A 27526-nucleotide genomic window follows, 5' to 3' on the forward strand; every position below is an offset into this window, starting at 1 on the left:
TGGCTGGCACCTGAGAGGCAAAATCCCTTTTGGTCTGGAAAAGCAACAGTGCGATGATAGAACAGATTGGAAAGGTAAGCGAGAAGGGATTTTCTACCTTCCACACCTTCCCACAGGACAAAGTCTTTGCTCCCCAGGGTTGTGGTGAGGCTCAAATGAGATAATGGTTACTGAGCACTTAGCACAGTATCTGACACATAGTAGGCACTTATTTTTTTTCTTCAATATAAGCAGAAAATGAATTTTTATTAAAAAATCAGAATAAATTCTGAAAGTTGCTTTTAAACCTCATTAGGAAGAAGATGACTGACCATGAATAAGTCATCAGAGGTTGGCATGCCCTTGCCAGTCTTCCTCAAGGATCCTCTTCTGAACATGATGGGAGAAGAAAACCATAGCCTCCCCAAAGAGTACTAAAAGGAAGCCGTGCCTCATCCTAGGGGGCAACTGGGCACAGGAGTCTGTCTTTGAATGCCTTTGCATCCCCTCCATCACAGTTGGCCCTGAAAACAAAACCCAGGGGCTAAGAATTGGAAATCAAAGGGATGCTCATCAATTAGGGAATGGCTAAACAAGCTGTGGCATATGACTGTAATGGAGTATTATTGTGCTATAAGAAATGACAAACAGGATGATTTCAGAAAAACCTGGAAAGACGTACATGAACTGATGCAGACTGAAGTGCACAGAACCAGGAGAACATCGTACACAATAACAGCAACACTGTTAGATGAAGAAGTGTGAGTGCTTAGTTATACTCAGCAATACAAGGATCCAAGACAATCGCAAAAGACTAGGGATGAAGCGTACTATTCGCCTCCAGAGAAAGAACTGATATAGATGGAATACAGCCTGAAGCATGCTATTTTCACTTCCTTTCTTTTATTCTTTTATTCAAATTTTCTTGTACAAAATGACTAATATGGAAATGTTTTATATAATTGCACATGTATAACCTATATCTGATTGCTTACTGTCTCAGAGAGGGGAGGGAGGCAGGGAGGGATAGAATTTGGAACTCAAAACTTTAAATAAAAATGTTTAAAAAAAATTAAAAAACCCAAACAATGTAAATGAAAACCTGTTTCCTTTCTCTAGTTAAAAATACTAAATCCAAAAATCTTTCAACAAACAGTGAAAAATAAATTAAAACATGTCCTGGAGGGCAGGTTTCTGCTGTGTGGTTTTTGTTCCTTCATCTAAAAGCCATCAATAGATGTTGGAAAATCTGCAGCATGTCTGACTTTTTAAAGTTTTTTTTAAATAAATAAAATTTTTAAAATAAAAGTTAGAGGTTTGGAAGCCACTAATGCATTTGGATTGGAATGTTTTGTCAGAGACACAATAAAAATGCAAACTGCAGAGGATGAGATGTTTTTCCAGCTGAAAAGGTTGCAAAAGGCTAGAGAAGTGTGAGGGAGGGAGGCCCCCCCAGTCAGATTCAGTCCCAAACTCTGATGCTGAGAATAGTCATGATCTCAAGTCACATGTGGCATTCTGAGTAGGAGACCCCAAATACTGCACATCTCTGCAAAGAGAAATCCATGTTTTCCTGACCATGCTTCTCTAGAGTTTTCACAGAAGTCATCAGTGCAGACAAGGTGCTCAGAGAGAGAGGCTTCCTTCCTACCAGCATGAGCTGGTAATTGGCACTGTGTATTCAGGGAGAGGAAGTCCGAACCTTGAATAAGCCATGTCCTTGGCAAACTAGCAAATGTGAGTGATGAGAGGCTAGGAAACTTTACTGTTCTCTATATACAAACTGACATGTCTAGAATTAATCACATCTCCCTGATTCTCAATGGAGATTAAAAATATAAATATTTTAAGGTGACCATCCTCAATCAGAAACCTAAAAGGGATTCACAATGGAGTGGATTAACTGGCAGAAACTTTTTTTGAGGGGTGTATTGTTTTCAAATTTTAACTTCCTTCAGTTTGGGTCCAAGCCCAAGAAATCTGAATACAGGAAAATTCTAATAGTACTAACTGAGCCAAGATATTCATTCATATTCTCTTTCTCTCTCCCTCACCCCTACCCCCTCCCACTGTGAGAATTAATGACCTTCTCTCTGGATGAAACAGACTTTCAGAAAAAATAGGCCCAATTTCTTCCATGAACAAGAAGGGAAAAATAAAATTGTTTATGTACACCCGTATATACATGAATGCACTTAACAACCTTTTAAAACAAGATATGAAACTTGACTCTCAAGAAATTTACCATCTAATGGGGGAGGGGAGAATAAAGGTACCCAAATACGTTTGGTACAAGATCCAAGGTTATAGGTCTAAAGCTGGAAAGGACCTCAGAAACCATCTAGGCCAATGGGGAACCTAAGCCCTGGAGAAGTTAAGGGACTCCCCCAAAGCTGTACAGGTAGCGTCAGAGGGAGTTCTGAACCCAGATTGTCTGACTGTGGAACTCACACCCATTCCACTGCACCATGTTGTCTCAAGGGAGAATGAGCCAAGTACAAAGCAGAGAACCAGGCCAAGTTCCAGGAGAAATAAAAGAAGAGTGAGACCCTTCTCCCTTGGCAGGGGTAGAGGTGGTCAATGGTGGCTTCCTGAAGAAAATGGCACCGGATTTGAACTTTGAAGTATGGGGGAGGGTAACTAGAGACGGGTGGGAGAGGGGTGCCCGATCCAAACCTGTGTCATAGCAGAAACAGCCCAGAGACATGAACATTCCAGATGAGGCCGGGATGCAGACTGCCTTGTACATCTTTTCCTTAGAACCACATTCGTGTCTTCTGTTCTCATTTTGACTGTGTCATTGCTCAGTCATTGCTTAACCAACAGTCAGGGCAGAAGTCAGATCCTTTGTTCACTTATACACGTATGTATGCCCTCATTGAATTGTCCAGTTAAGGTCTTTGAGAGCATGGATTTTTCATTTTCATTTTTTGTACCTGAAGCTCCTGGTGAAGCACCTGGCACACAGCAGTCACTTGTTGGATTGACTGAATTCTTTGTCAAGTTAATATTGTCTTTTTATTAAATAAAGGAATGGATTTATTTTAGATGCAATGAAAACATGCAACATCTCCACAAAAGGGTGGCTGGAATCAATCGCTTCTCAGGTGCCTTTCAGTTCTAGATTTAGGACTCCCAGCTCTATGGGGCCACTCCCCACTTCCTCCCAAATGCCAGTTCTAAGCTCCTTTTATTGATCTCTGGCATCTCAGGCTTCTCTGAATTTTCTTTCCTAGCCATCCCTACTCCATCCTGCCTAGTTATCACTGCCCTCCTCCCCCACCACCACTTTGTATTTCTTTATTAGAATATAAGCTCCTTGAGGGCAGCAACTGTCTTACTTGTATGTTTAGCATAGTGCTTGGCAAAAAAAAAAAATGCTTTGCCTTTCTAGATCATCCAACACCTCAGAAAATCGCCTCTCCTCCCCCAGATCTGTGACGTTCTCTCCTAACTATACTTCTAACCTGCAGCACTTCGTTTCTGATTCTCTTCGTGTACCTCAAGCTTTACTTCTATGGCCTGACCTACAAATAGCCCACCAGAATTTTCATTTGCTTTCAGACCTTCATCCCTCAACCGGGATCACAGATTTTTGAGCTGGAAGAGCCCTAGGACATCACCTAGTTCACCCTTCTCATTTTACAGATGAGGAAATTAAAAATGAGAGATGCCAAGAGCCACGTCCAGGGGCACACAGACATGACATGTAAAAGGGGAAGTCCGGGAGAACACACTGTCTCCTCCAAAGAACTTCGAACTTAGCTCTCCAGCCCTGAATCCTTCTGTTTGAAGAGTAAAATAATTCCACAAAATCCAAGAAGCCTTTCTTAAGGGTTATTCTGTGTCTGGGCTCTGTTGTCCCAACAGAAATGCAAAGTGTCCCAGGCTGAGCTCAGCATCAAGCCAAATGCCTCACCTTCAACCTCAAAATGTGAGGATAGCCAAGGAATTTCTAAATGGATGCAATGCAATTTCTCTCTCTTACCCAGGCTTCAAATAATCCACGGCTTTAATTACATTATCATTAAAAATGTCTCTCCTCTCCCTCTCCCTCTTTCTTCTTTCCTTCCTCACCACATCTCTCTCTTTCAATTCTAAGAAAACTTGAATTTAAAAATCTTCCACAAGACTTACATGAACTGATGCTGAGTGAAGTGAGTAGAACCAGAGGAATATTGTACACAGTAACAGCAACATTGGGTGATGGCCAACTTTGTTAGACTTAGCTCTTCTCACCAATGCAACAATCCTAGACAATTCCAAAGGACTCAGGATGGCAAATGCTCTCCACAGCCAGAGAAAGAACTGACAGAGTCAGAGCGCACATCAAAGCATGCTATTTTCTTTTGTTCTTGTTGTCTTTTCTTTCTCATGGTTTTTTTCTTTTGTTCTGATTCTTCTTTTACAACAAGATTAATGAGGAAATATGTTTAATATGACTGTACATGTATAGCCTGTATCTGATTGCTTGCCATCTTGAGGAGGTGGGAGGGGAAGGGATAGAGGAAGGGGGGAAGGAGAAAAAAATTTGGAACTTAAAATCTTATAAAAGTGAATGTTGAAAACAATCTTTACACATAATTAGAAAAAATAAAATACTATTGAGTGGGGGAAAAATCTTCCACTTCCATATTTTACACCTAAGATGTGTTACATATATATATATATGGTCAAGGGACCAGATGAATTAATGAATCAATAAGTAATTATTAAGCCCCTATTCTGTACAAGGTACTAGGCTAAGTTGGGCAGCTAGGTGGCACGGTGGTTGTAACACTGGGGAGTCAGAAAGACCACAGTTCAAATCTGGCCTCAGACAGTTGTTAAGTGCAAGTCACTTCACCCTGTCTGCCTCAGTTTCCTCATCCGTGAAATGAGATGGAAAAGGAAATGGCAAATCACTCCAGTATTTCTGCCAAGAAAATCCCCCCCGCCCCAAAAAAAAGAGAGATGATGAAGACTTGGACACAACCATAATGACTAAACAACAAGAAATGGACTAAGGACCAGAGACACAAAGACAAAATGAAAACATTCCTGCCCTCGAGGAGCTTGTAGTCTATGGGGAGAGATGACACATACGCGTACTAACATACACAATATATACATGTGTATGTGTATATGTGTGTATGTATATGTGCGTGTGCACGTGTGTGTATGTGTATGTGTGTGTATATGTGTGTGTGTGTACGTGTGTGTATGTGTGCACATGTGTGTATAAACAAATGCACAGTAATTTCAAGGGGGAGGCCCAGGCAGTGAGGGGATCAGGGACAGGCTCACGTAGAAGGTGGTGCCTGAAGAGCTGGTGGGTGGAAATTGGGGGAGAGAGGGCCGGCTCCCTATGGACATCCACCAGGGCTGAAGCTAGGAGCCGTCCAGAGACCAGAGAGGGTCCCAAGAGCCAGTGAGAGTCTAGATTGCTCCTCTTCTCTCACCGATGAGATGACTGATGAGGAAAGGCCAGCACAAACGGAATGAACGTGTCTCACACAGAACTGCCATACATCATTTCAGATAAAACGGTCTGAAGTTTGAATCCCAAGCCTCGACTCTCTTTATACACACTCCCTACCCGGGCTTTCTACTTTGGCCAAGGTTGTCTGCGCCACAGAGTCTAGGTGGCATCTTGTTCCTGTGCCCCATTACATTCACTTAGAAATGCCAGTTCTCCTTCACCAACAAGCAATCGAGATGGCAAGTCAAACATGATACTCACTGTTCTTTCCTAGTATGGGGGGTACAAAATAGGTTGATTAGAAGTTCCCAAACAGAGCCTGAAGCAAGATTTTCATCAACATGGCAACATCATGAGATATTCCATTTGAATCCATATTCTATGAAAGACAGGTTCTAGAAGGGGAAAGACACCAGCTGAGTAAGATAAAATAATGAAATCACTCGCATTACATTCAGAGAAATGGGTACATAAATATCCCTACAACTGATCTTTCAGTCTTGGTCAAAAATAAAAATGAAAAAGTTCCTGATTTTCTTTCCAGTTTGGAAAACATCTCCACAAACCTTATCTTTGTTAACCTTCAGACTTTTCCCCAAGTGCGTATAAGAAAAGACTAATTCGCAATAACAAACATTAAACAATCTCAAAAGTGAAAAATATTTGGTTCTTCTAATCATTTCCATATCAAAAAAGTTTGATTGATATGAATAAGGTCCTAGGGGTTTTGGTAAACATACTCAGTTTGGGATGTTTTATGTGAATGCCACGGGGTCCCCTGTGCCAAGGAAAGAATTGTGTGTTTAGTAAATCAGCCAAGCTAATCCCACATCACGACAATCACAAAAAAAATGACAGTTGTACAGTCTAACCTCATTACCAAGACTGCTGATGTTCTTCATCTGTGTTCGGCTCTTTTGAGAGAAAACACCCGTCTGTTCTCCCACTGGGAGAATGTCGCTATCTAGATGACCCAGAACAAACTGTGTATCCTCCAAGACGGGACGGTGGTGTTCTTCTCTCCACCTCAAGATGTTAGCACAGAGGGCCAGAGTTTCTTACAGCATTTATCTGTTGGTCCTAATTCATTGTTTTCTCTACCTTTCTCTGAGTTCATTAGGAAAAAAAATTAACTACCTGGAGACCAATAAAAGCATGAGACATAACTTTAAATACACAAGATTGTTACAACTTAGGCCGTAGAGAGCAACTCCATTCATCTGATCCAATACATATGAAAAATTATAAGCCAAAATCCATTATTATCATTCTTATCAAGAGCGATACAAAATCAACTTGTTGCACTTCCTGTAAGTGCTTACTCTAACTATTCCATATTTCAATATTGTGATGTATTTATGGGCCAAGTGGATGCCCCTTCAATAGTGTTGACTGCAATCCAGCCAAGCTTTCTCCTCCTACCCAATACTTGCCCAAGTCAGTTCTCATAAATTCTTTCCCATCTTTGTTCTAAGTCTTTTTAAGGGGGTGTTAGGGAAGCTCTTTACATCCTCTATGCACCTGGTCCATCTCCCTTCCCAGTCACATAGCTTCTCAATGATGCCTTTCATACCATTTCATGAAGAAGTAAGTCACTGATAAGATGCTGTAGGCTCCTCCTTAGACTGATCTACCACATGCTTTCTCCATTGTCTTCTGGGTCACCTACAATTTTGATTTTTCAAAGAGTCAAAATTATGGTGTTCTACAATTCACCACAGTAAAGTATCATTAAGAAAATAATGAAGTTGAAAATCTGGGTCTGGTGTCAGGAGCAGTTTGGAAGTACTTCATGATTTTCTAGCTTCCAGGCCAAATTCTTTCTCCTGGTCAAATCCAGACTCAACCCATCATCTAACTGTACAATGAATTAATCAAAGATCATTTACTTAGTGCCTTCTATGGGCCAGGACCAGCAAACACAAAGTTAAAAAAAAAACATAAAGAGATCATAGGATCAAAACTCTACAGTGGTGAAGACCTGTAGAAGGCCACCTAAGAGGATTCCCTCATTTAAACATAGGGAAAGTGAGGCCAAAGGGATAAAGTGATTGACTCTGGTCACATGGATCAGTAATGCCAACCTCAGATAGAAACAGGGACTCGCTAACCCATACACAAGGTTCCCCATTGGGCTGCATATTGTCTTAGTTTTAAAATATAATGCTATCATGTTTTATTGGATTTTTATTTATCTTGTTAAATGCTTCCCCTTTGCATTTAATCTGGTTCAGGTCAAATGCCTCTGACAGAGAAGACAGAGGTGGTTTTGAATCCAGGTCCTCAGATGTCAACTCTCATTCACTTTTGGCTCTATCAAACCTCGATGGGTCCAAGTGACTTATGCAATGATGTCCAAATGGTGTGCAAATGTCATCTGTTGATATTTGTCTTTTTGCATGATTAAATTTTAGAGTTTTTTTCACATTTTTCTTCTTTTGAGGTTCTAAGTACTGCCATGAATACTCATGACTACTTCAAAAACCCAAGCATCATTGAGTTAATAGGTATGGATATTCCCTTAACCAAAGGAGAAGCATCTTCACCCATCACTGACGTAACAGTCTTAGGAAGTTGTGAACATGAAGATAGTCACCCTATGGAAAACCTGGTCATGAGCCTCTGTGCCTACACTTGAGACTGTTCTTCCATAATAAACCTAGCGTCCACCATCAATGAACTCTCTCTACCAATGCAGGTTGGAATCTTCTTTGTAACCTAGCAGCTTAGAAATTTGCCTGGGGCACACCTCTTGTCCAAGGTCATATGGTCAATATAGATGAGAGAAACAACTTGAATTTGAATCTTCTTTGGTTTCCATGACAGTTCTCTACCCACTACTGCATAGGGAGTCTCCAATGGCATATAGTAGGCACTTAATAAATGCTTTGCTAATTGACTGCTTAAGTCTAAGTTAATAATATCTTACTGAGTTTTGGAGGATAGCTGAGTCAGAGGCAGGATCATAGAGGCTGAATGGACAAAAAGGGAAAAGTGCTGGGAAAAAGAAGCTTTGAGGAAAGTCCCAAGGCCTGTTTCAATAATATACTCACACTTATGTAAAACAGGCTTATTCACAATATTTCCCAAACCTTCTATTCCATGCCATCTCCACTTGGGGCACCTTCTTCATCCCCTCTCTCCCACACCATAAAATCAGACCCACCTCTAGCATGGGGGTAAACCACAAGCCAGGCTTAGCCTGAACTTGTCTAGATCCAGGCTTCCACACCATCTCTTAGCTATCCACAGGTAGATGCCATGTACCCTGTATGTTCATGTTTTCTCTACCATTAGAAAGTGAGCTTCTTCAGGCCAGGGATGCTGTTTGTCTTTTCTTTATATCTCCAGGATGTAGCTCAGTGTCTGGTACACAACAGGTGCTTAATAAATGTTTCCTGGCTGACTGATTGAAAATGGTGGCCAGAAGAAGAGGTATACAGAATATCTGACAAGGGACTCAATTAAGTTTGATCAGCATGCCAGAATCCAGCTGAAAGGGAGGACATGACTGTCAAAATATGGAACAATTTCCTCCCTCAACGACAGCAGAATTTCCCCATTTTCCACTCCAACGTTACAGTTCAACCTGTAATATACTAAGAGCACTAAGGAAAACAGAGAAAGAACAGATGGAGTACGCTGAGGACGTGGGCAGTTCTGGGCCAGAGAGAACAGCTCTGAAGACATTGAAGGATGTCACCACAAGGACGTGGGCATGGATAATCACTGTGGGATCACAGGCAAGGCAGCTTCCTTCCCAGGGTCTCAAGTCATCCATCATGAAAACGAGGAGGTTGGATTACACAGCCCTTCCACTGAGGCCTCTTCCACCACTAGGACCACGATCCAGGGCTTCTCTCAAGAAGTCTGGAAAATGTCAAATACTTGGGGGAGAAATCATGGATGATACTCCTGGGACAGAGAAAAGTGTCACCAGTAAAATCCCCAACTGCTTACCCCAATCCTTCTCTTCTGTCTCTACAAAATCTACATGAGAATGACCAACGTACAAACTACACTCACCCGGGATGAAGTCACATGAGGACAGAACAGGCAAATGTCCAACAAAGTTCTTGAATAGCAAGTGATTAGAGAGTAGAGAGAAGCCAAGATGCCACTGGGCTTTATTTGTCCTTACAAAAACCAAAACACAAACAACTCAAAAGCAGAGCCATAAAGGAATGGCTGTGGGGCTTTGACATTAATGTCAAAAGCATGAAGAACATAATGAAATATAGAAAGATCTATAAACAATGATGCTAAATGGGGGGGAACCAGAAAAAATGGAATATGCTAAGTGTGACCTTAGAGGAGGGAGAAGAAACGAACTGAAATATTCCAAGATGGAGACAGAGGACAGGATGAAAAGTAGGATGCTTTGAGCATGGAAATTCATCTACTTAAATAGCTGCAAAGCAATCTTAATTGTCTGTATTGTTCTTTAATATTAAGTTAGGAAAAAAATCATTAAAAAATAAAATTCATTTCATACAAAGCAAAAATATCATTAAATAGTTTCAGACTTTATTGATAATTTCGCAGCCACCACCAGCTTTTGTACCACCTGCCACCATTACCACGGAAGTGGGAAGGGCTGCCCAAGGCAAAGGGCCATTTGGCATTTTTATCTATTTTGTGGGAGCCCATAGCAAACCTTCCCACCCCCTGAGAGAAAATTCATTATCTGGTGACTAATCATGATCTTGCTTCCAACTCATGTTCCATGTTTCCATAATTGTTCATCTGTCAGATTTACCTCACTAGTAAGCGTAGCAGACTTGAGAAATACACGATGTAGAACGCCCCTTTAAAACCCTCCAAGACTTAACATGTACATGGGAGGTCCCCCCTGGAAAAGGGGCTGCTGCTTTTACATGGAGGAGTCAGTTCACACCTGGGAATTATACCTGCGAGTATGTTTTAATCTTCCTTCTAAACTCAAAGATTTTCTTTCTTTTTTGTGACACAGTGAATACCCACACAAATTCCCCACTGCTTTCTAAAGACTTGCCTTTTGTCTACTGTCATCTCTTTTTCGAAATTGCACATGGTCTTGAACACACAGAAGCAAAGTGGGATAATCATTTTAATAGACAGCCCAAAATGTTATCATCTTCTGTGAGTAAAAAGAAACTGAAAAATTGAAAGGGCTAAAAAAAGAACAGAAAGAAAAGAAAAAAAGCACGCTTAAGCTTAGCTAGAGAAGATGGCATCTATTTAAATTACTCTTGTTAAAAAAAGACATTGCCTCTCTCATTTTAAAAAGCTCCTTAAAATATTTTATGACCCATAGCTACAATTAATTAGCCACTAACACCTGCCATTCCCCAAACTGTTTGCACCAAATTTCTCTTATCCAAAGGGCAATGGAATATTTCACTTGGTTGGTTCTCTGCTACCTCTAGGAAACCATCAAACTTTCTGAAGTACAAATGATGACGTCGACACACTGGGATCAAAACCATCCTCTCGCTGGGAAGGCAGGACAGGTCCTCCAAATGCTTTGAGACCATTTTCCCCAGTAAAAAGAGGCCACTATCATAACTCATTTCACCTCCAGCAAACTCATTGGCTCATCGCGCTAGAGATGCTGATACCGTTTGTTTCTGCAATCGCATGCTATGCCTTTTTTGTTGCCTAAATGCCAACCACCACTTAAAGGTGGATCAGAACAAGAGGAGGGAGAAAGGGGTTCAGAGGCGGTGTGGCAAGGGGATGGATCAATCTCAAGCATTAGCACACTTCACATTACATGTAGGAGAGGGCGATCTTTCAACATTCCTAAACTGGCTTATTAGAATATATGCTCTCCTATTCATATGTGCATATTTGAGGATTCATTTTCTTGGTTTTTTTCCCCTGTCCCAATCAAAACAATGACATTTTTTGCCTCTAGACAAGAAGTTTTCCTGAAAGTGAAACATGAGCAGACAAGTAGAGTTAGAGCCAAAGATGTTTAAATGTCATTTTAACCTCATATTCTTTAAAGAGTTACACCACTAACCTTCTAGAGCAAGGGGAGAGAAGCCACGTACCTGTGTGAAATAGATGAGAACGCCGTATAAGAAAACATTTCGGTTTTTTACTTCCTTTGCAAAATCCTTCATTTCCATCAGTGCTTTCATTCTTTCACTAAATAATACATTTTGGGAATCAAGAAAATGCACCTGCCAAAGAATACAAGCCAAAAATAGTCAGGGAACCAAACCAGAAAATGCATTGTTTTCAAGTCTCACTCCTCAAAAACCGAGAAACTAAAAGTTGTTCAAAACACCAGGGGAAAGTGGGATATTGCAAATCATTTTCATGAGTGTGTATTAACTTCTGCCAGATGATCCAGGCCATTCAAGTATTACCACATGGTCAATGCTTCTGCTTAATAACCCAGGAGTAGCAAGATGGGGTGACAGTGATTCCCTAAGCTCTAAAGCTATCCATCAGTGGAAGGTTGAAGGCTCTCCAATCTGTGCTCCTTCCGCAGGAGAGTTTAATATTAAGGGAGCTACAGGATAAGCCACCATTAGAAGGAACTATCAGACAACTAGAGGTTCTGTTTTGACTCAATACATTTCCTTTCTGGTCATAGAAGTCCTCCATCATCTTCTGTGGCCCTCCTCTCAGGCTCAGCATGAATACTAATGGGTTGTGGCCTATTTATGACCAGTCCTGCAACTTTTTAGAGCTTTCCTAACAAATATTTTATTGATGCTTATTTCTTCTAACATCAAGATCATTTCCCAGGGGAAGTTAGGTCGCACAGTGAGTAGAGCACTGGCCCTGGGGTCAGGAGGACCTGAGTTCAAATCTAGCCTCAGACACCTGACACACCTACTAGCTGTGTGACCTTGGACAAGTCACTTAACCCCAATTGCCTTGCCTTCCCCCATCCAAAAAAAAACATCATCTTTCAATGACTCCTCCTCCACCTCCAACAGAACTATTCTTTGCAGCAAAGAAGTACTACCAGGCAGAACAAAGCAACAACACATTGGCCACTTCAAGCAACAGAGCTTCATGTTCTAGCTGCAGTCCACCATCCCTCCGCCAAGAAAAGAGATGCATGTGTGATCACTGGTCCCCCTACAAGCAAACTTTCTTTGTATCTATCTTGTCTATACACTTATGTTTGTACATGGTGTCTCCCTGGGAGAATGCAAGTTCCAAAGGACTGGTACTGGTTCATTTTTGTTTCTCTATCCCCAGGACATGGCACCCAGTAGGCATTTAATAAATTCTTGAGATTCATTGATTAGAGTCAATATTGGCAACTACGCTGATGGGGGCTCTAATATCTTTTAATGTTGTTTTTACTTCCATGACTGAGGCCACTGTGAACTTAGCTCTCCTGGTTTTGTTCAATTCGTTGTGCATCAGGTCACAAAGGATTTTACAAATATATCTGAATTCTTCATACCTATTGTTTCTAACTCTGAAATAACAATAACATGCTAGAATTTATTTGGTCATTACCTAATTGATGGGCACCCACTTTGCTTCCCTTTCTTTGCTATAAGAAAAATTACTGTTATAAATATTTTTCTATATGTAGAACCTCTCTCTCTTAGATGTCTTGTAGATAGATAGATAGATAGATAGATAGATACACACAGAGACACCTACCTAATGTGTTATCATAGGGCCAAAGGATCTTTGTAGCTGAGTGACTTTTCCATTATGATTCCATACTGTTTTCTAGAAGCTAGACTTCTCAACTCCACCAGCAGAGTGCAACAGGGCGCCTGTGTTCCCAACATTCCTGTCTTCCAACATTTAGTATTTTTGTCTTTTGTTATTTTGTCATGCAAATTTCCATCACCCTTTGGCTTCCTTTTAACTTTTTTTTAATCGAAGATCATAGGAGTCGATGGTTTGCAACCAAATCATTTCACCAAAATCTACTTATGGTAAAGAAAAGTGCTATTGTATCAGCCTGCAGTTTGGGAACACAGCTTTCCATATGTGATCCAGTCTATCCTCCTTTTCTTTAATTCTGGACTCAGCTCTTTGCCTATATAAGATTCTTATATTTACAGGCAGTGTAGGAATTTCATCCACTTTGTTTTTAAATTGTGGATGGTTAGACCAATATCCTTCATGATGCTGTTGACTTAGCTGAGGAAAGCTGAGGAAAAGTGTTAGTTTTCCTGGGCTAAATTAAATTATTATACTATGAAGAATGATGTTTTGGGAACCGGGCAACAAAGAAAATCATTTTCACTTGTTTGCAATCTGAATGGACGTTTTTCCATAAGAAGGATAAATGAACATGCATCCCCTATCCCTAGACAAAATCATTAGTGGAACCATGTCCATTTATATAATTTTCACATAAGTATGGCCCTCTGAGGAGGGCCTTTGAGCACACATTTGGTTCTATGGAATCAAACGCCTTTTAAACATCAATAAATGTTTTGCTACAACAGATGGTGGCATATACAGAAACAGAGCATTAAAAAGGATCAATAAAACTTTTTAAAAATTAAAATAAATGAACAAGAACTAGAACGGAATGTTTCTACTGTGTTACAGCAATGGAGAGGGCCTAGATACAAATCCAACAAGCAGTAAACATTTGGTAAGTACCTACTGAAGCCAGCCACTGCATTAAATACGGGGTCTCCAAAGACAAAGCAAAACAGTCCCAGCTTCCAGAGGCTGAAATCTAGCTCCTTGCAAGGGGAGACACTAGTGTCTGGGAGCAAAGATGGGGACAGGGACTGGACCTGTCCCAGATGAGGAAACTTCTTCCACCAAAGCAGGTTGGCACCTTCTTGCAAATTCTACTCTGAGACAGGTACCCTGGGTGCCATGACAGCATCCAAGGCCTCAGTAAGAACAGGACAAAGGCAGGATCCAAAGCTACTTCTCTGTCTATGATGCCATAAAGGTATGGGATCAGGGCAATGACTCTATGCCACTAATGTAAAACACGTTCAGAGAAGCTTGTTTTCATACTCTTAGTAGCATAACAAACATACAAGATTTTTTTTAAAAAATCAATTAACTAAGTGGTTTATTTAAAGGTTTGGTTTTCTTTTGTTTTCGTTTTTGTTTTGTTTTCTAGGCTTCTGCATTTTACAGAAACAGTTTGCTGTTTCAGTTATTGTATCTGAAGGGGTATGGGCCCAAGCCAAGACCTTTGCCCATTGCCCCAAAAGAATTTGGGTCCCATTAAAGGGAGAATGATGGAGTACAAGCCCTGGAAACCCCCTCTTTGAACTTTCCCTAAGCTCTCCTTGAATTTTCCCATATGGTCAAGTCTCTGGTGTTTGCCTGAGCCACTGACCCATCCCAGTAATTATCTCAATTGGCATTTCATTGTGGCCTAGCCTACTCTCCCAATTCTAAGTTACCTCTAACCTAGCCCAGCCCTTCGCTCTCTGTTACCTCTGGATGGCCTCTGGCGACTTCCCTCCCTTGATTCCAGCTAGACCCCATTCCACCTTGGTCATGTGGTCCAAGTCACTGGCATTACCCTAGGGTACCTGGTTCTCTTCTATTACCTTCCAGTCACCCCAGACTACTTGTCCATTCCTGTCCAGATCTTCCCACTCCTTGACCACTGTATATAAGATCAATCTCACCTGTATTAAAGGGCTTAGATTCCTTAAGAGTTCAGCCAAATTCAATCTGGCCTACTTGTCAATACAATTGCCACCAATATGGTAGATTCTTAAAATTTTACCCAGCCAGTTGGTGAAGTTCTAATAAACCCTATCTCTGGCTGAAAGAAGACTTGAGTTGAATTTATCCAAGGCAGGACCCACATGTTGTTTGCTCTTGAATTTCAGGGTCCTAACACCCCTAAACCTCAACATATCTACATAATCTTAGCAGTAATCACGTCACAAACTCTCTGCATGTCAGTTTCTTCATTTCTAAAATAAAAGGTTTGGGTGTGAGACCCTTAAGACCCCTAGACCCCACCCCCACCCCCACCCCCTCCTTCAGCTCCAGCACTCTCAAAGCCTCCTCATTGAGTATCTCCCCCTTGTAGAATGCTGAATAAGGTCTTTGGGGAAAAGGCAGAAAAGAAAAAAGGATAAGGGCCCTGAAGACAACATTCAAGTCACAGGAAGCTGGCATTTTCAAAAAATCCTGTTTTGCCAGAATCAAAACTTTATGGAAATGCTTCAAACACAGTTTTTCTTTTTTGTTTTTTAACAGATGTTCTTCCTAATACCACGGAAGACATTCTGTTGCTAATATATGAGCTTCTAAAACCAGCCACGTGTTGCTCAAGCAGACTGGGGGGAAGTGAAGATGAAGGAATAAAGTTAAACCATAGTACAATTAAGTCAGTCAAGAAATGCTTTCAATAACAAGTTACTAAGTGCCTACTATGTGCCAAGTACCATGCTGAGTGCTGGGAATACAAAAGACAGTCCCTGCCCTCAAGGGATGAACAATCAAAAGGGAGGCATGACAAGCAAACAAATAGGTGTAATCAAACTATATATATATATATATATATATATATATATATATATATATACATACATACATACATACGTACATATATATATAGAGAGAGAGAGAGAGAGAGAGAGAGAGGGAGGGAGGGAGGAAGGGAGAGGGAGAGGAAGAAGGAGGGAGGGAGAGAGAGAGGCGGAGAAAGGGGGAGAAGAAAGAGAAAGAGAGAGAGAGAGAGGGAGGGAGGGAGGATAAATTGTTATTGTTCAGTAGTTTCCCAGACATGCCTGACTTTTCTTGACCCCCAAATGAGGTATTCTTGATAGAGATAGATACTGGAGTGGTTTGCCATTTCCTTCTCCAGCTCATACAGCCAGGGAAAATGAAGTGAACAGGGTTAAGTGATTTGCCCAGTGTCACACAGTTAGAAAGTCTCTGAGGCTAGGTTTGAACTCAGGTCTTCCTGACTCCAGACCCAGCACTCTATCCACTGTACCACCTAGCCGCCCATGGGATAAATAGGAAATAAATAAAAGAGAAGGCATTACAATGAAGAGGGACTGTGAAAGGATCTTAGTAAGTCACCCAAAATACCTTATTCAGCAGCTCACTTTTAACCCAGAAGTGGGACAGGTTTTTATGAAGAAAAAGTGAAAAGTTGCAGAGAAATTGGAAAAAAAAACCTCTCTCAGTGCAGTTGTGTGCCTCCAGACACCCCAGATGGCCTTGAATTCACTGTGCCTGAAGTACTCCCCTGCTGGAGATTTGTAGGACTAGTAAATGGGACCCCAAAGCTAAGGCTCCTCTTGGGTCACATGGTGCTCTTATGCCTGCTTGTTCCCCACTCGTAACTTCATCAAGGATGACTACAAAGCTATCTCATTCATAGGAATAAGAGAAGAGAAGGAAAAAGTTCCTCTTCTTTTACTAAGCATCAGTGCCTAGTAAACCCCTGCACTCTGGTGGTTCGGGGCAAACTGGTTAAACCCTTAACATATGGTTTGCTTCTTTGCAGTGTGGGTGGGCAGATTCGAGCACAAAAGGGTTAGAAAAGGCCCCTTTCTTTGCCCATGCTATCCCCTCATGGGTCATCTCTGCTCACTCCCACAGATGCTTTGGATTTGCTTAGCAACACTTAATAAATTATTAGACCCATGTGTATCTCTCTTAAGTATTTACATCTTCCAAAAGTGTTTGTCACATGTCCCTGAAGATAGGTACGTTAATTAAAGAGGCAAAAATTAATTATCAGAAACAAATGCTTTAATCAATCAGGAACATTCCTTACTTGTACTCCATTTATTCCCTAATCCATCCCCATAAAAAAGCCCAATGCCTTATATCACAAAGAGAAATAGACTGGGATTGACATGGCTAAGGACAATGTCTATTAGAGAGCTTAAGCATTTACCTAAGGAACAAGCTACTCCGTACCCACCAAGGAAGAAAGATTGAAAAAAAAAATACAATGCTCTGGAAACTCTCCAAGACTGAGCTGAGAGGAAGGGAATGGCAGAAAGAGATCCAAGAAACCCGAACCAGTGGTTCATCCAAACAGGTTTTCGAATATGCCTGGAAAGATGAATGACCAGGACATAGAGTGTGTTCATTTCATAGGCTGGCCTCTTCTTGCCTACAGGGAACAGAAAGACTTTCAGTGGCTCCTCCCATTGGCCCCTGTACCATCAATTAAGTTGGGTGTCTTTGATTGAGTTTTATTAGGTGCTAAGCCCCAGGTCCAAACCCCTATCTATTAGATGCTAAGCCTATGTGGGCGTGAAGCCCTCAGGGTCCTAAGGGGAGTTGCTAAGACCAGAGCCAATAGTAAGAGCTTAAGTTCTGGTCTCTCAGATGACATTTGATGACAGCTAAAGAGTGCATAAAAAGAGAGAACAGAGCTATTTGCTTAGGGATCTCACTCTTGGTGGTGTGCTAATGTGCAAATTCTGGACAGCTGTAGTTAAGAGTCCTCCAGTTTGTAAACCAGGATGTTCGAACTTTGTTAAACTCTGGTAACTATGCACTGAAATCTGAATCAGACAAGATCTGTCTGTTGATGTTTGTAATTTGTTTGCATTTGCTCTGAAGCTCAGGGTGCTGGCTTTTTCCCCTGAGCTGAGTGAATGATATTTGTATGTTGGATTAAAGTAAGATTGTTAACCCCTTCACGTTGCTTTCCTTGGTAAAGCAGATCCAAAGGACCTGGGCTTGTGTTGGTTTTTCACCCCCACAGCAGCTTCTGGCTGAATTGTTGCAGCAGCCCCCTAAGCTGAGTTGCCTTGCACTGAGACCAGCCTGCAAGGAACCTGGATAAGCGAACTGACGGACAAATTCACACTTGGTCAGACCCTGTCCGCTCCAGTGATCTGGAACCCTTGTTTCTCTTTCTACAGACACCACTCTTCTTCCCACTCACTAATTTGCATCATCCCTTTCAACTCGGCCCTGCAATGTCCCACTCTAAAGCCACCCATGGTGCGCTGTACATCATCTGCTCCACAGCTAACCACCTTGCTTTCATCTGAAATATTTTCCTTTCCATCTCTTTTCATCAATAATTCTCACTGATAGCTGACTCCCTCCTGGTGACATGACCACCTTGGCCTCCCTTTCCAGCACTGGCTCCACTTGCACTCACTTCCTGGTCAAGGTGGGGGAGCCAGAATACCCTTGCTCCCCATTGGCACTACCAGGTTCTCCCTCTACTCTCATCACTCAGTGACCTCTCTTCCTTCGAGGTTCACACAACCCATATCCACTATCTCATCAAAATTCTGGTGGGTGTTGTCCACGGCCCTCCAAAACATTTTCCTTTCTTGGACCCATTTAGCAACTGGCTCACCGTCTTTACTTTTCAACTCTTGTCTGCACATCAGGAGACTTCAATATGCTTATTAACACTCCCTTAAACACACTAACCTCCTAGTTCCTCAACGTTCCCACTTCCCATGATCTACTCCTCCACCAAACCTCAGCTACACACAGACGATCATATATGTTATCTTGTTACTGCTTAGTGAGATGCCTAGTGATCATGAACTCTGAACTTCCCTAATTCTGTATGTAAACCTGCCTATATCTGGTATCCTTCTACTTCTCCCTCTGCTGTGGAACTCCAAATACTCTTCTTCATTCTCATCATGACAGACACTCACTCAGATCTTTCCTAGGCCATATACTGTACAATGGCTACACTCTCCTTTCTTCTTCATCCTGACCTCTTGGTGATCCAGTTCAACTCTGCAGTGTCCCCTTCTCTCACATCCCTTAGACTTGTATTACTGCCACCATCCATTGTCTTTGGTCCTATTAACATGATGCTAAATGAAGGTAGAGAAAAATCCCAAAGCAATGTTGAATGGATCCCCTACCTATTGATATTACCTGATCTCCACTAGGCCCTCACTGAAGGAATCCTTCTACACTGCCCTGACTGAGACTCTATCCTACTCCCCATAGCAGCATTTCCAAACTGTTTCATCCCTCCTCAAACCTCCAATCATTTCCCCTCCCCTCATCCTCTCAGGTGAGGAACTTTCCTCATATTTCACTGAAAACACTGAGAGTTCTCCACATATCACTCATGTATTCTGTCCTCACCTCCCCTTTCAACCTTGTCTCATAAAGGGGTGGCTTTCCTTGCATAAATGATTCAATTGTCCATCCCATGTTCTCCAGTAGATTGCCCCCTCCATCATCTTCATTCTCTCACTTGTCTTCAATCTCTCCTTATCCAGTGACTCCTTCTCTACTGCCTACAAACATGTCCAAATCTGCCTCATCCTCAAAAACCCTCTCTTCATCTATCCATTACAGCCCTATCTCTTTCCTTCCTTTCACGGATAAACTCCTTTCCTCTTACTCTTTTCTTAAAGTTTCCATACTCTGGCATCCAGTGTCATCATTCAATCAAAATTGCTCTCTCCAAAGCTCATAATGATATCTTAAATGCCAAAGCTAATGGCCTTTTCTCAATCCTCATCATTCTTGATCTCTCTGCAACTTTTGACATTGCTAGTCACTCCTGGTCCCTGATTCTCTCTTCATCCTGGTGTTCACGCCACTACTCTATGCTACCTAGATCACCACTCCTTCTCTATCTTCTTTACTGGATTCTCATGCAGATCAACCAATAAAATAACCATGGGTGTCCCATAGGGCTCTGTGCTGGGTCCTCTTCATTTCTTTCTCTATTATATTCCACTTGGTAATCTCATTAGCTCCCATGGATTTAATTACCATCTCTATGCTGATGATTCTTAAATCTACTTATCCATCCCTAAATTCTTTCTTGACCTTCAGTTTTCTATCTCCAGCTGTCTATTGGACATCTTGAAACAGATGTCTTATAGATATTTTAAACTCAACACATCCTAAAATGAACTTATTAACTTTCTTGCAAAATTCTTCCTAACTTCCCTCTTATTATTGAGGGTACTACTATCCACCTAGGCTCACAGCCCAGGTTTCGTCTTTGACCTTTCACTCACCTCCTCCCACACCATCTCCTCACATATTTTCTTTTAATTTTTTAACATTTTTATTTAACATTTTAAGTTCCAATTTCTATCCCTTCCCTTCCTCCCCTAGGTTATACATGTGCAATTATGTAAAACATTTCCATATTAGTCATTTTGTACAAGAAGACTCAAATGATAAAAAAAGAGAAAAAAAAATGAGAAGACAGAAAGTGACAAATAGCATGCTTCAGTCTGTATTCAAACAGTAGTATTTCTTTCTCTGGGGGCAGATGGTATGCTTCATAATAAGTTCTTTGGGATTGCCTTGGATCACTGTATTGCTGAGAATAGCTAAGTCATTCACAATTGTTCATCGAACAATATTGCTGTTACTGTGTACAATGTTCTCTTGGTTTTGTTCACCTCACTTTGCATCAATGCATGTAAATCTTTCCAGATTTTTCTAAAATCATCCTGCTTGTCATTTCTTACAGCAGAATAACATCCCATTACAACCATATACCACAGCTTGTTTAGCCATTCTCTAATTGATGGCCATCCCTTTGATTTTCAATTCTTAGCCAACACAAAAAGAGCTTCTATAAACATTTTTTGTACAAGTAGATCTTTTCCTTTCTTTGCAGCCACATATTTCTTTTAATTTTATTGAGATTTCCTGGTTACTTTTACATTACATTTATTTCTAAATAGATCTCTCCACCCTCTTCTACTCAAGGAATCAGCTCTTGTAACAGTGATTTTAAACAAAGGGGGGAAAGCAACTTTGTACTACTAAACATATCAATCATATCTGAGAATCTTCAATATTCCACAGCTGTAGTCCCTCACCTCTTCAAAAAGGGAAGGGAGGTACATTTCCTCATCTCTTCTCCAGGATGAAGCTTGGTCATTATTCTTATACAGAATTCAATTTTGTTTTGAAACTGTTGTTTCTTTATATATTGTTCTAATCATTGTGAATATTATTTTCCTGGCTCTGCTGTTCACAGACGTATTCCCATGCTTCTCTGAATTTCTCATGCCACTGCTTCTCATGACAGAGTAACATCCCATTATATTCATGTACCATCGGTTTTGGGAGCAGCTAGGTGATACAGTAGACAGAGTGCAAGTCCTGGGGTCAGGAATATTCATCTTTGTGAGTTCGAATTTGCTGATGCTGGGTGAGTCACTTAACCATTTTTGCCTCAGTTTTCTCATCTGTAAAATGAGCTGAAGAAAATGGCAAACCACTCCAGTATTTCTATCAGGAAAACCCCAAATGGGGTCACAAAAAGTCAGATATGACTGAACAACAAAACCACCACTGGCTTGGCTATTCCCCAATAAGTCAATGGACATCTGCTTTAGTTCTAATTCTTTTCTATCAGAAACAAATGTGGCCACAAATAGTTTGGTATATAGGTGGCCTTTCTGTTTTTAACCCCTTTAGCGTATATGCCCAAGAGGAAGATCTCTAGATCAGCACATACAGGCATTTTATTTCCTTTATTTGAATAACTGCAAATTGTTTTCTGAAATGGCTGAACCAATTTCCAACTCTAACAGCAACGTTCAGGTGCCTGTCTTTCTGCATCCCCTCCACACTAATTCCATCTCTCCTTTGCCTAGTCTAGGGATGAGACAAAAACTCATAGTTGTTTTAATTTTCACTTTTCCTATTGCTAGTAATTTGAAATAGTCTCTTATATGATCATCAGTAGTTTATAATTCTTCTTTTGGGAATTGGTGTTTGTTCATATCCTTTGGCCACTCTTCCACTGGGGAATGACAGAGTTTTCCATATTCAATAAATATTTCACAAGATCATAGTTAGCCAGTATGTTTATTAAGCACTTAATATCTGGCTTTTGAGTGGAAAGGGACTTTTGGGAACATCTTGTCCAACACTTTAATTTTTCAGATGATAAACATGGCATCCTGAAAAGGAAAATGACATCCCAACATCACCCTCCCATTTAGTGGCAGAGCTAAAACTGGAACAGCAATTGCCAACTTCCAGCTCCATGACCTCTGTACTATGCTGAGTCTCCTCCCAGCTAGAATTTAATACTACTTATAAAGAAATGAACAAGTCATAAAGTAAGCATTTCTTTGTATTGTTTCACAAGGTGATTTTTTCTGTGCAAATACATTTTTTCAGAATTGCATTGTGGTTTTTAAGAATATATTATGTCCAAAGTTGAGTTAATTGATTAATGACTGCTAAAAAAAAATTTCTGTTTCCCTCAAAGCTATGCCATCTGTGGCAAATTTTCTGAGTTAGAAGTTGAAAGAACTCAAAGAATTCCTACTGATTAATATAAGACATTGATTTATTGGGCTGACTATTCATCTACAACATATAAATTAATCCCCTTTTTACTTGAGAAAAGCAAAAAAAATGGTGTTAAAAAACAAAAATCCTGAATGTATATGGATAAAAACAAAATGAAAACTGACACAGAAATACTTTACAAATTCATTTAGCTCATGGCAGTTTTTCTATATTGGAACAATGGTGTCACCTATGAAAAATGCTAGTTTCTACAGCTGAAAATGTGCTCATTATCAGAGAGGCAATTACCTTCCATTATTATTAAGGTTCTCCTCAGACCACCTAAAACATGAGGGCTTAACCTGGGTCCCTAAGTTTGGCTGTTGTTATTGTTGTTTTAATATTGTAGTAATTATATTTCAATATGTTTGGTGTCCTTTGTAATCCTATTTATTTCTGCTTTTAACAACATGATTCTGAGAAGGGCTCAGACTCCCAAAGGGGTCCAATATTCAAGAAAGATTAAAAACTCCTGGTGTCTATGAACATTTGGATGGCATTAACTAAAAAGTTTAAAAGATTTATATCCTTGGCCTTAATCCAAAATTAAATATTCCTTATTCATTCTCCTCATTTTCCTGCTTATACTTTAAATGCCAAATATTTTCTGTTTTAACTCCTTTTGTTAAAATGAAATTTTTAAAAGGAAGCAAATGTTCCTAAGGGAGAAACCATGATCAAGGCATGCCAGAAAACACAAAGGATTGAGAAACGTGCCCATGATCAGAACAGGGCCAGAAAGAAGCTGTTTGGGGCCAGATTCATAGAATTCAGAGAATGCCTTTCATCATTTTCTCCAACCTCTTCAGTTACGACGGCCACAGGAACCGAGCAAGGTTTGACAGCAGGAGTTCAGCAAGAAAATATCGCCAAGCAGCACAGAAACTCACATTTCTAATCTTGCTGATTTTTTAAAAATTTCACATAATTAGCAACTTACTAATAATTCAGTCATACGATAGAAAGAGCTATGAAGAAAATAATAATATCAGAATAAAAATTCTCGGTGAAAGAAAATTAGTCCCCACTACAATGCCTCTACCATTAAACCAGAATGTCATTCTTATTTTGTCTTAATAGTCCAATTTGGTTTAAAAACAGACTAGTGGCCATTGGCATTCTCACACTCCTTTTCCAATGTTTCCTTCTCTTCACCCCTGATCCAAACTCCTCAAATTTCATCCAGCAAATTGCTTCCTACAATCACCCCTCACTCTTCAGTTTCTCCCCATATCCTTGATCCGTCCTTGCAACCTACACGTCTTTGTTCTCTTCCTTAAAAATCCCTCACCTGAACCCTCCCCTTCCCCTTAAAGCTTTAGTCTTCCCTTTCCCCCTTTCTAAGTCAAACTCTGAGAAAAATCCATCTATACTCACTACCTCCACATCTTCTCACTTCTCAGCCACCTTCAGTATGGCTTCCAACCCCACCATTCGCCTGAAACCATTCTCTCTAGAGTCACCATGGATCTTTAATTGCCACATCTGCTGGGCTTTTCTCAATCCTCACACTTCTTGACTTCTTTTGAGCACTGGACACTCTTAATGATCTTCACCTGGTTACTCTCTCCTTTCTGGGTTTTACTAACACTGCTCCCTCTTGGTTCTTTCTTCCTACCTGCTTAGTTTCCTTTACTGGATCTACCTTGTACCTCCTATCTGTGAATGTTTCGCAGAGCTCTCTCCAAGGTCCATCCTGTCTCTTTCTCTCTCTCTCTCTCTCTCTCTCTCTCTCTACACACACACACACACACACACACACACACACAGACACTTACTCTCAGTAATTTCATTATCCCTCATGGGTATAATTATCATTTCTACACAGATGAAATCAGGATCTATAAAACCAGCCCTAACCTTACTCTGAATTTTCCAATGCCTCATTACAAATAAACTATTAGACCTTTCAATCTCTATGTCACATGGGCAACTCAACCTCAAACTGACTTTCTTTTAATCCAAACCAACCCTACTTCCAAATGTCCCCATTTCTGGTGAAAGTGCCTAAAGCCTCCCAAGCACCTGAGTTTATCACCACAGTCTTTTTTGACTCCTCATTTTTCCATATTCCAAGTTTCTGCCTCCAAAGTATCTCTTTCATCCATTCCCTCCTTTCTACTCACATAGCCACCAACCTCATTCAGGCCTTCATTACCTCTCAATGGCCTTCTAACTGATCTCCCTATCCAAGTCTCTGCCATTCTCCACACATTTGCCAAGCACTCCAAACATCAGTGTGACGACACCATTTCCCTGATAACAAACCTTCAATGGCTGCCTATGGCTACTAGGATCATCATTTCATGAAATCATCAAGTTCTACCTGTTAAAACTTAATAAACATTTCTCCTTTTCATGCACTCTACATATCGTTCAACCAAACTGGCTTTCTTGGTATTTTTCACACACAACATTCTATTACCAACTACCTTAATGATTCTGCCCTGGCTTCCTGATTATCCAGAATGCACTACCTCTTTAACACCTGAGGTTCTTTCAAATGTCAGTTCAAATGCCAGTCCCTACAGGAGGTCTTTAGGGATTATCCCTACCCAAATGCTAGTGCATCTTCACAATTAACTCGTCTGTACTTCAGACATAGTTTAGATTTACTTACATGTGTGTTGATGGCTGCCTATTAAATACAAGCTCCTTGAGGACAGGAATATTAAATTTTTGTTTTTGTGCCTGGCGCACAGTAGGTGCTCAATAAACGTTCCTTGATTGACTGATGTGGCCCCATCACATGACCAGGCCAGTCGTGATTCATCCAAATATGCTTATAAACTTTTGAAACAAACCAGGTTACAAAATGCTGCCTCTAGTCAACCAATCTCTCACTGACCATACCCCTAGTTGGGCTCTACAGAGCACCAAAGAAATTTGGTGCCTATTATCTGCCCACAGGAAGGAAGCCCAGAATGGATCTGAAGAGACAGAGCAAATATACTTAAATACTTAGCAGGATTATAGAATATGCTCAACATGCAAAGGGGTCCTAAAGGATCCATAGTGATTATGATTTTATCAGTAAAGGAATCTCCCAGGTGAGGGAGCCTTAGAGAATTGCCCAGGACAAAGAGATTAAGGCAATTACCCAGGGCCACACAGCCAGTAATATGTCAGAGGCAGGGCTTGAAAGGAGGTCTTGCTGTTTTGTAAATGTGTTCTCCATGCATGACATGATGCTCCCCCCTTCCTAAAATTGCTCCCAAATAGGGTGTTATCTCATAAATATTAACTAAACTATATATTCTAGCAGAGAGAGAATGAGAAGAGAGAAAAAAGGAAGGCCAAGGGAAGCTGTCTGTCCATCTTTTCTCTCTTACTTACTCCTCTTTTTATTCTTTGTCTTCCTTGCCTTTCCTACCCCTCTGCCCCCAGCAGAAGAGGGAGGAAGAAGCCCTGCTCTAACTCAAATGACCAAAGCAAAGACATCAAGACCACAGAGACTGGGCCAAATGAAGGGAAGCTGGAATTTTCAATCAACCAATCCATGGACACTCCCTCTAATCTTTGAATTTTAACCATCCAGGCCTTCTGAGGCAGGACTTCTCAGTTCCCATGAAGAAAACCTGAAAATTAGGCAAAGGAAAAGTAGCCTCCCCTGATGGGGGCTACTCTCTGACAGTCCAAATCACTCACCTGGCCTACAAAGGTGAAAAAATTTTAGAGATAAGTTAGTCTAATTCCATCCTTTCCTCTTCTCTTTTTACTCCAAACTTCTCAAACCAATCAAAACTTTCATTCCCTCTATGCTAGGAATTGATATGATTACCTGATTAAAGCCAAGCACAATGAGGAGCCATTTGCATTTTTTAAACAGCCCTGGGGAAGCTTTGCTTCTGAATTTATTTATACACTATCTAGCAAATGAGTTATTTCTGAGCAGAACTTTTTGCTTCTCCCTGCCTAATCTATCTGTTCAACCCCACTCAAGGGCCCAGGAATGAAGCAAACTCATTTTAGGGACACATGGCAGGGCCTAAGTGGTGAACTAGAAATAACAAAAACCATGAACCATTCATAGTGAAAGGCCCTGATGTTACACATATGCATAGGCAGAGCCAGCTTCATATTGAATGGTTGAATCTCAACCATCTGGAACAAGGAAGCAAAATCTCCAAATTCAAAGGGCAAGAGGGTATACTGAAGAAGAACTAATAACTAAACGATTATACAGGATCCTGTGACTGGTTGATATATCTGTCCTAAGAAAAAGAGTTCTCTGATTGGCTGACACTACCTATAAAGACTGGCCCCCATCAGCAATCAATGCAAAAAGCACTTGAGAAATGGTCTTCATGAGACCAGCCAACCTCTTTTTGTTTTGGTGGGGGTGGGGGGAGAGCATATAATTAAATTATTTTAAATGAACAGAAATCTTTTTTCTTTTTCTCCCAACTCCTACCTCATTGGGAAAAAAAGGAAAAAGAAATTTCTTATAGTAAACATTAAGTCGAGTAAAACAAATTCCCTTGTTGATTGTTTAAATATATATGTACGTCTATATATATACATATATACATATGTATACACAAGCATGTATGTGTGTGTGTGTGTGTATCAGGCTGAACCCTGAATCCACCACCTCTGTGGAATGGATCGCATGTTTCAACATCGATCTTCTGGAACCATGGCTGGCCGTAGCACAGATCACAGTTCTCACAGACTGCAGAAGTCATCAGAGTCAGTGTTGCTGTGGTGTGATTGTCCTCTCGTTCCTGTTCATTTCATTCTTCATCAATTTATAAAACTCTTCAAAACTATTCACTTTCATAATACCTAGGTTATCGTGCGAGTTGTTCTTATGGTTCTACTCACTGCTCTACACGCTCCTTAGTGACTTTTTACGTATAGTTCCAAACT

The 27526-nt window shown here is 40.7% G+C and overlaps 1 protein-coding gene across 2 annotated transcripts in view; it reads right to left on the minus strand.

The window, feature by feature from the left end:
• The window catches only part of CRPPA (CDP-L-ribitol pyrophosphorylase A), a 268571-nt gene that overhangs the window by 110245 nt on the left and 130800 nt on the right, over nucleotides 1–27526 (minus strand). For both annotated transcript variants that reach the window (XM_036760933.1, XM_036760932.1), the window contains exon 9: nucleotides 11479–11610. In XM_036760933.1, coding sequence (XP_036616828.1) covers nucleotides 11479–11610 — 132 coding nt within the window. The remainder of the gene's footprint in view (nucleotides 1–11478; nucleotides 11611–27526) is intronic.

This window comes from Trichosurus vulpecula, chromosome 5, assembly GCF_011100635.1.
Source record: "Trichosurus vulpecula isolate mTriVul1 chromosome 5, mTriVul1.pri, whole genome shotgun sequence".
Lineage (NCBI taxonomy): Eukaryota > Metazoa > Chordata > Mammalia > Diprotodontia > Phalangeridae > Trichosurus > Trichosurus vulpecula.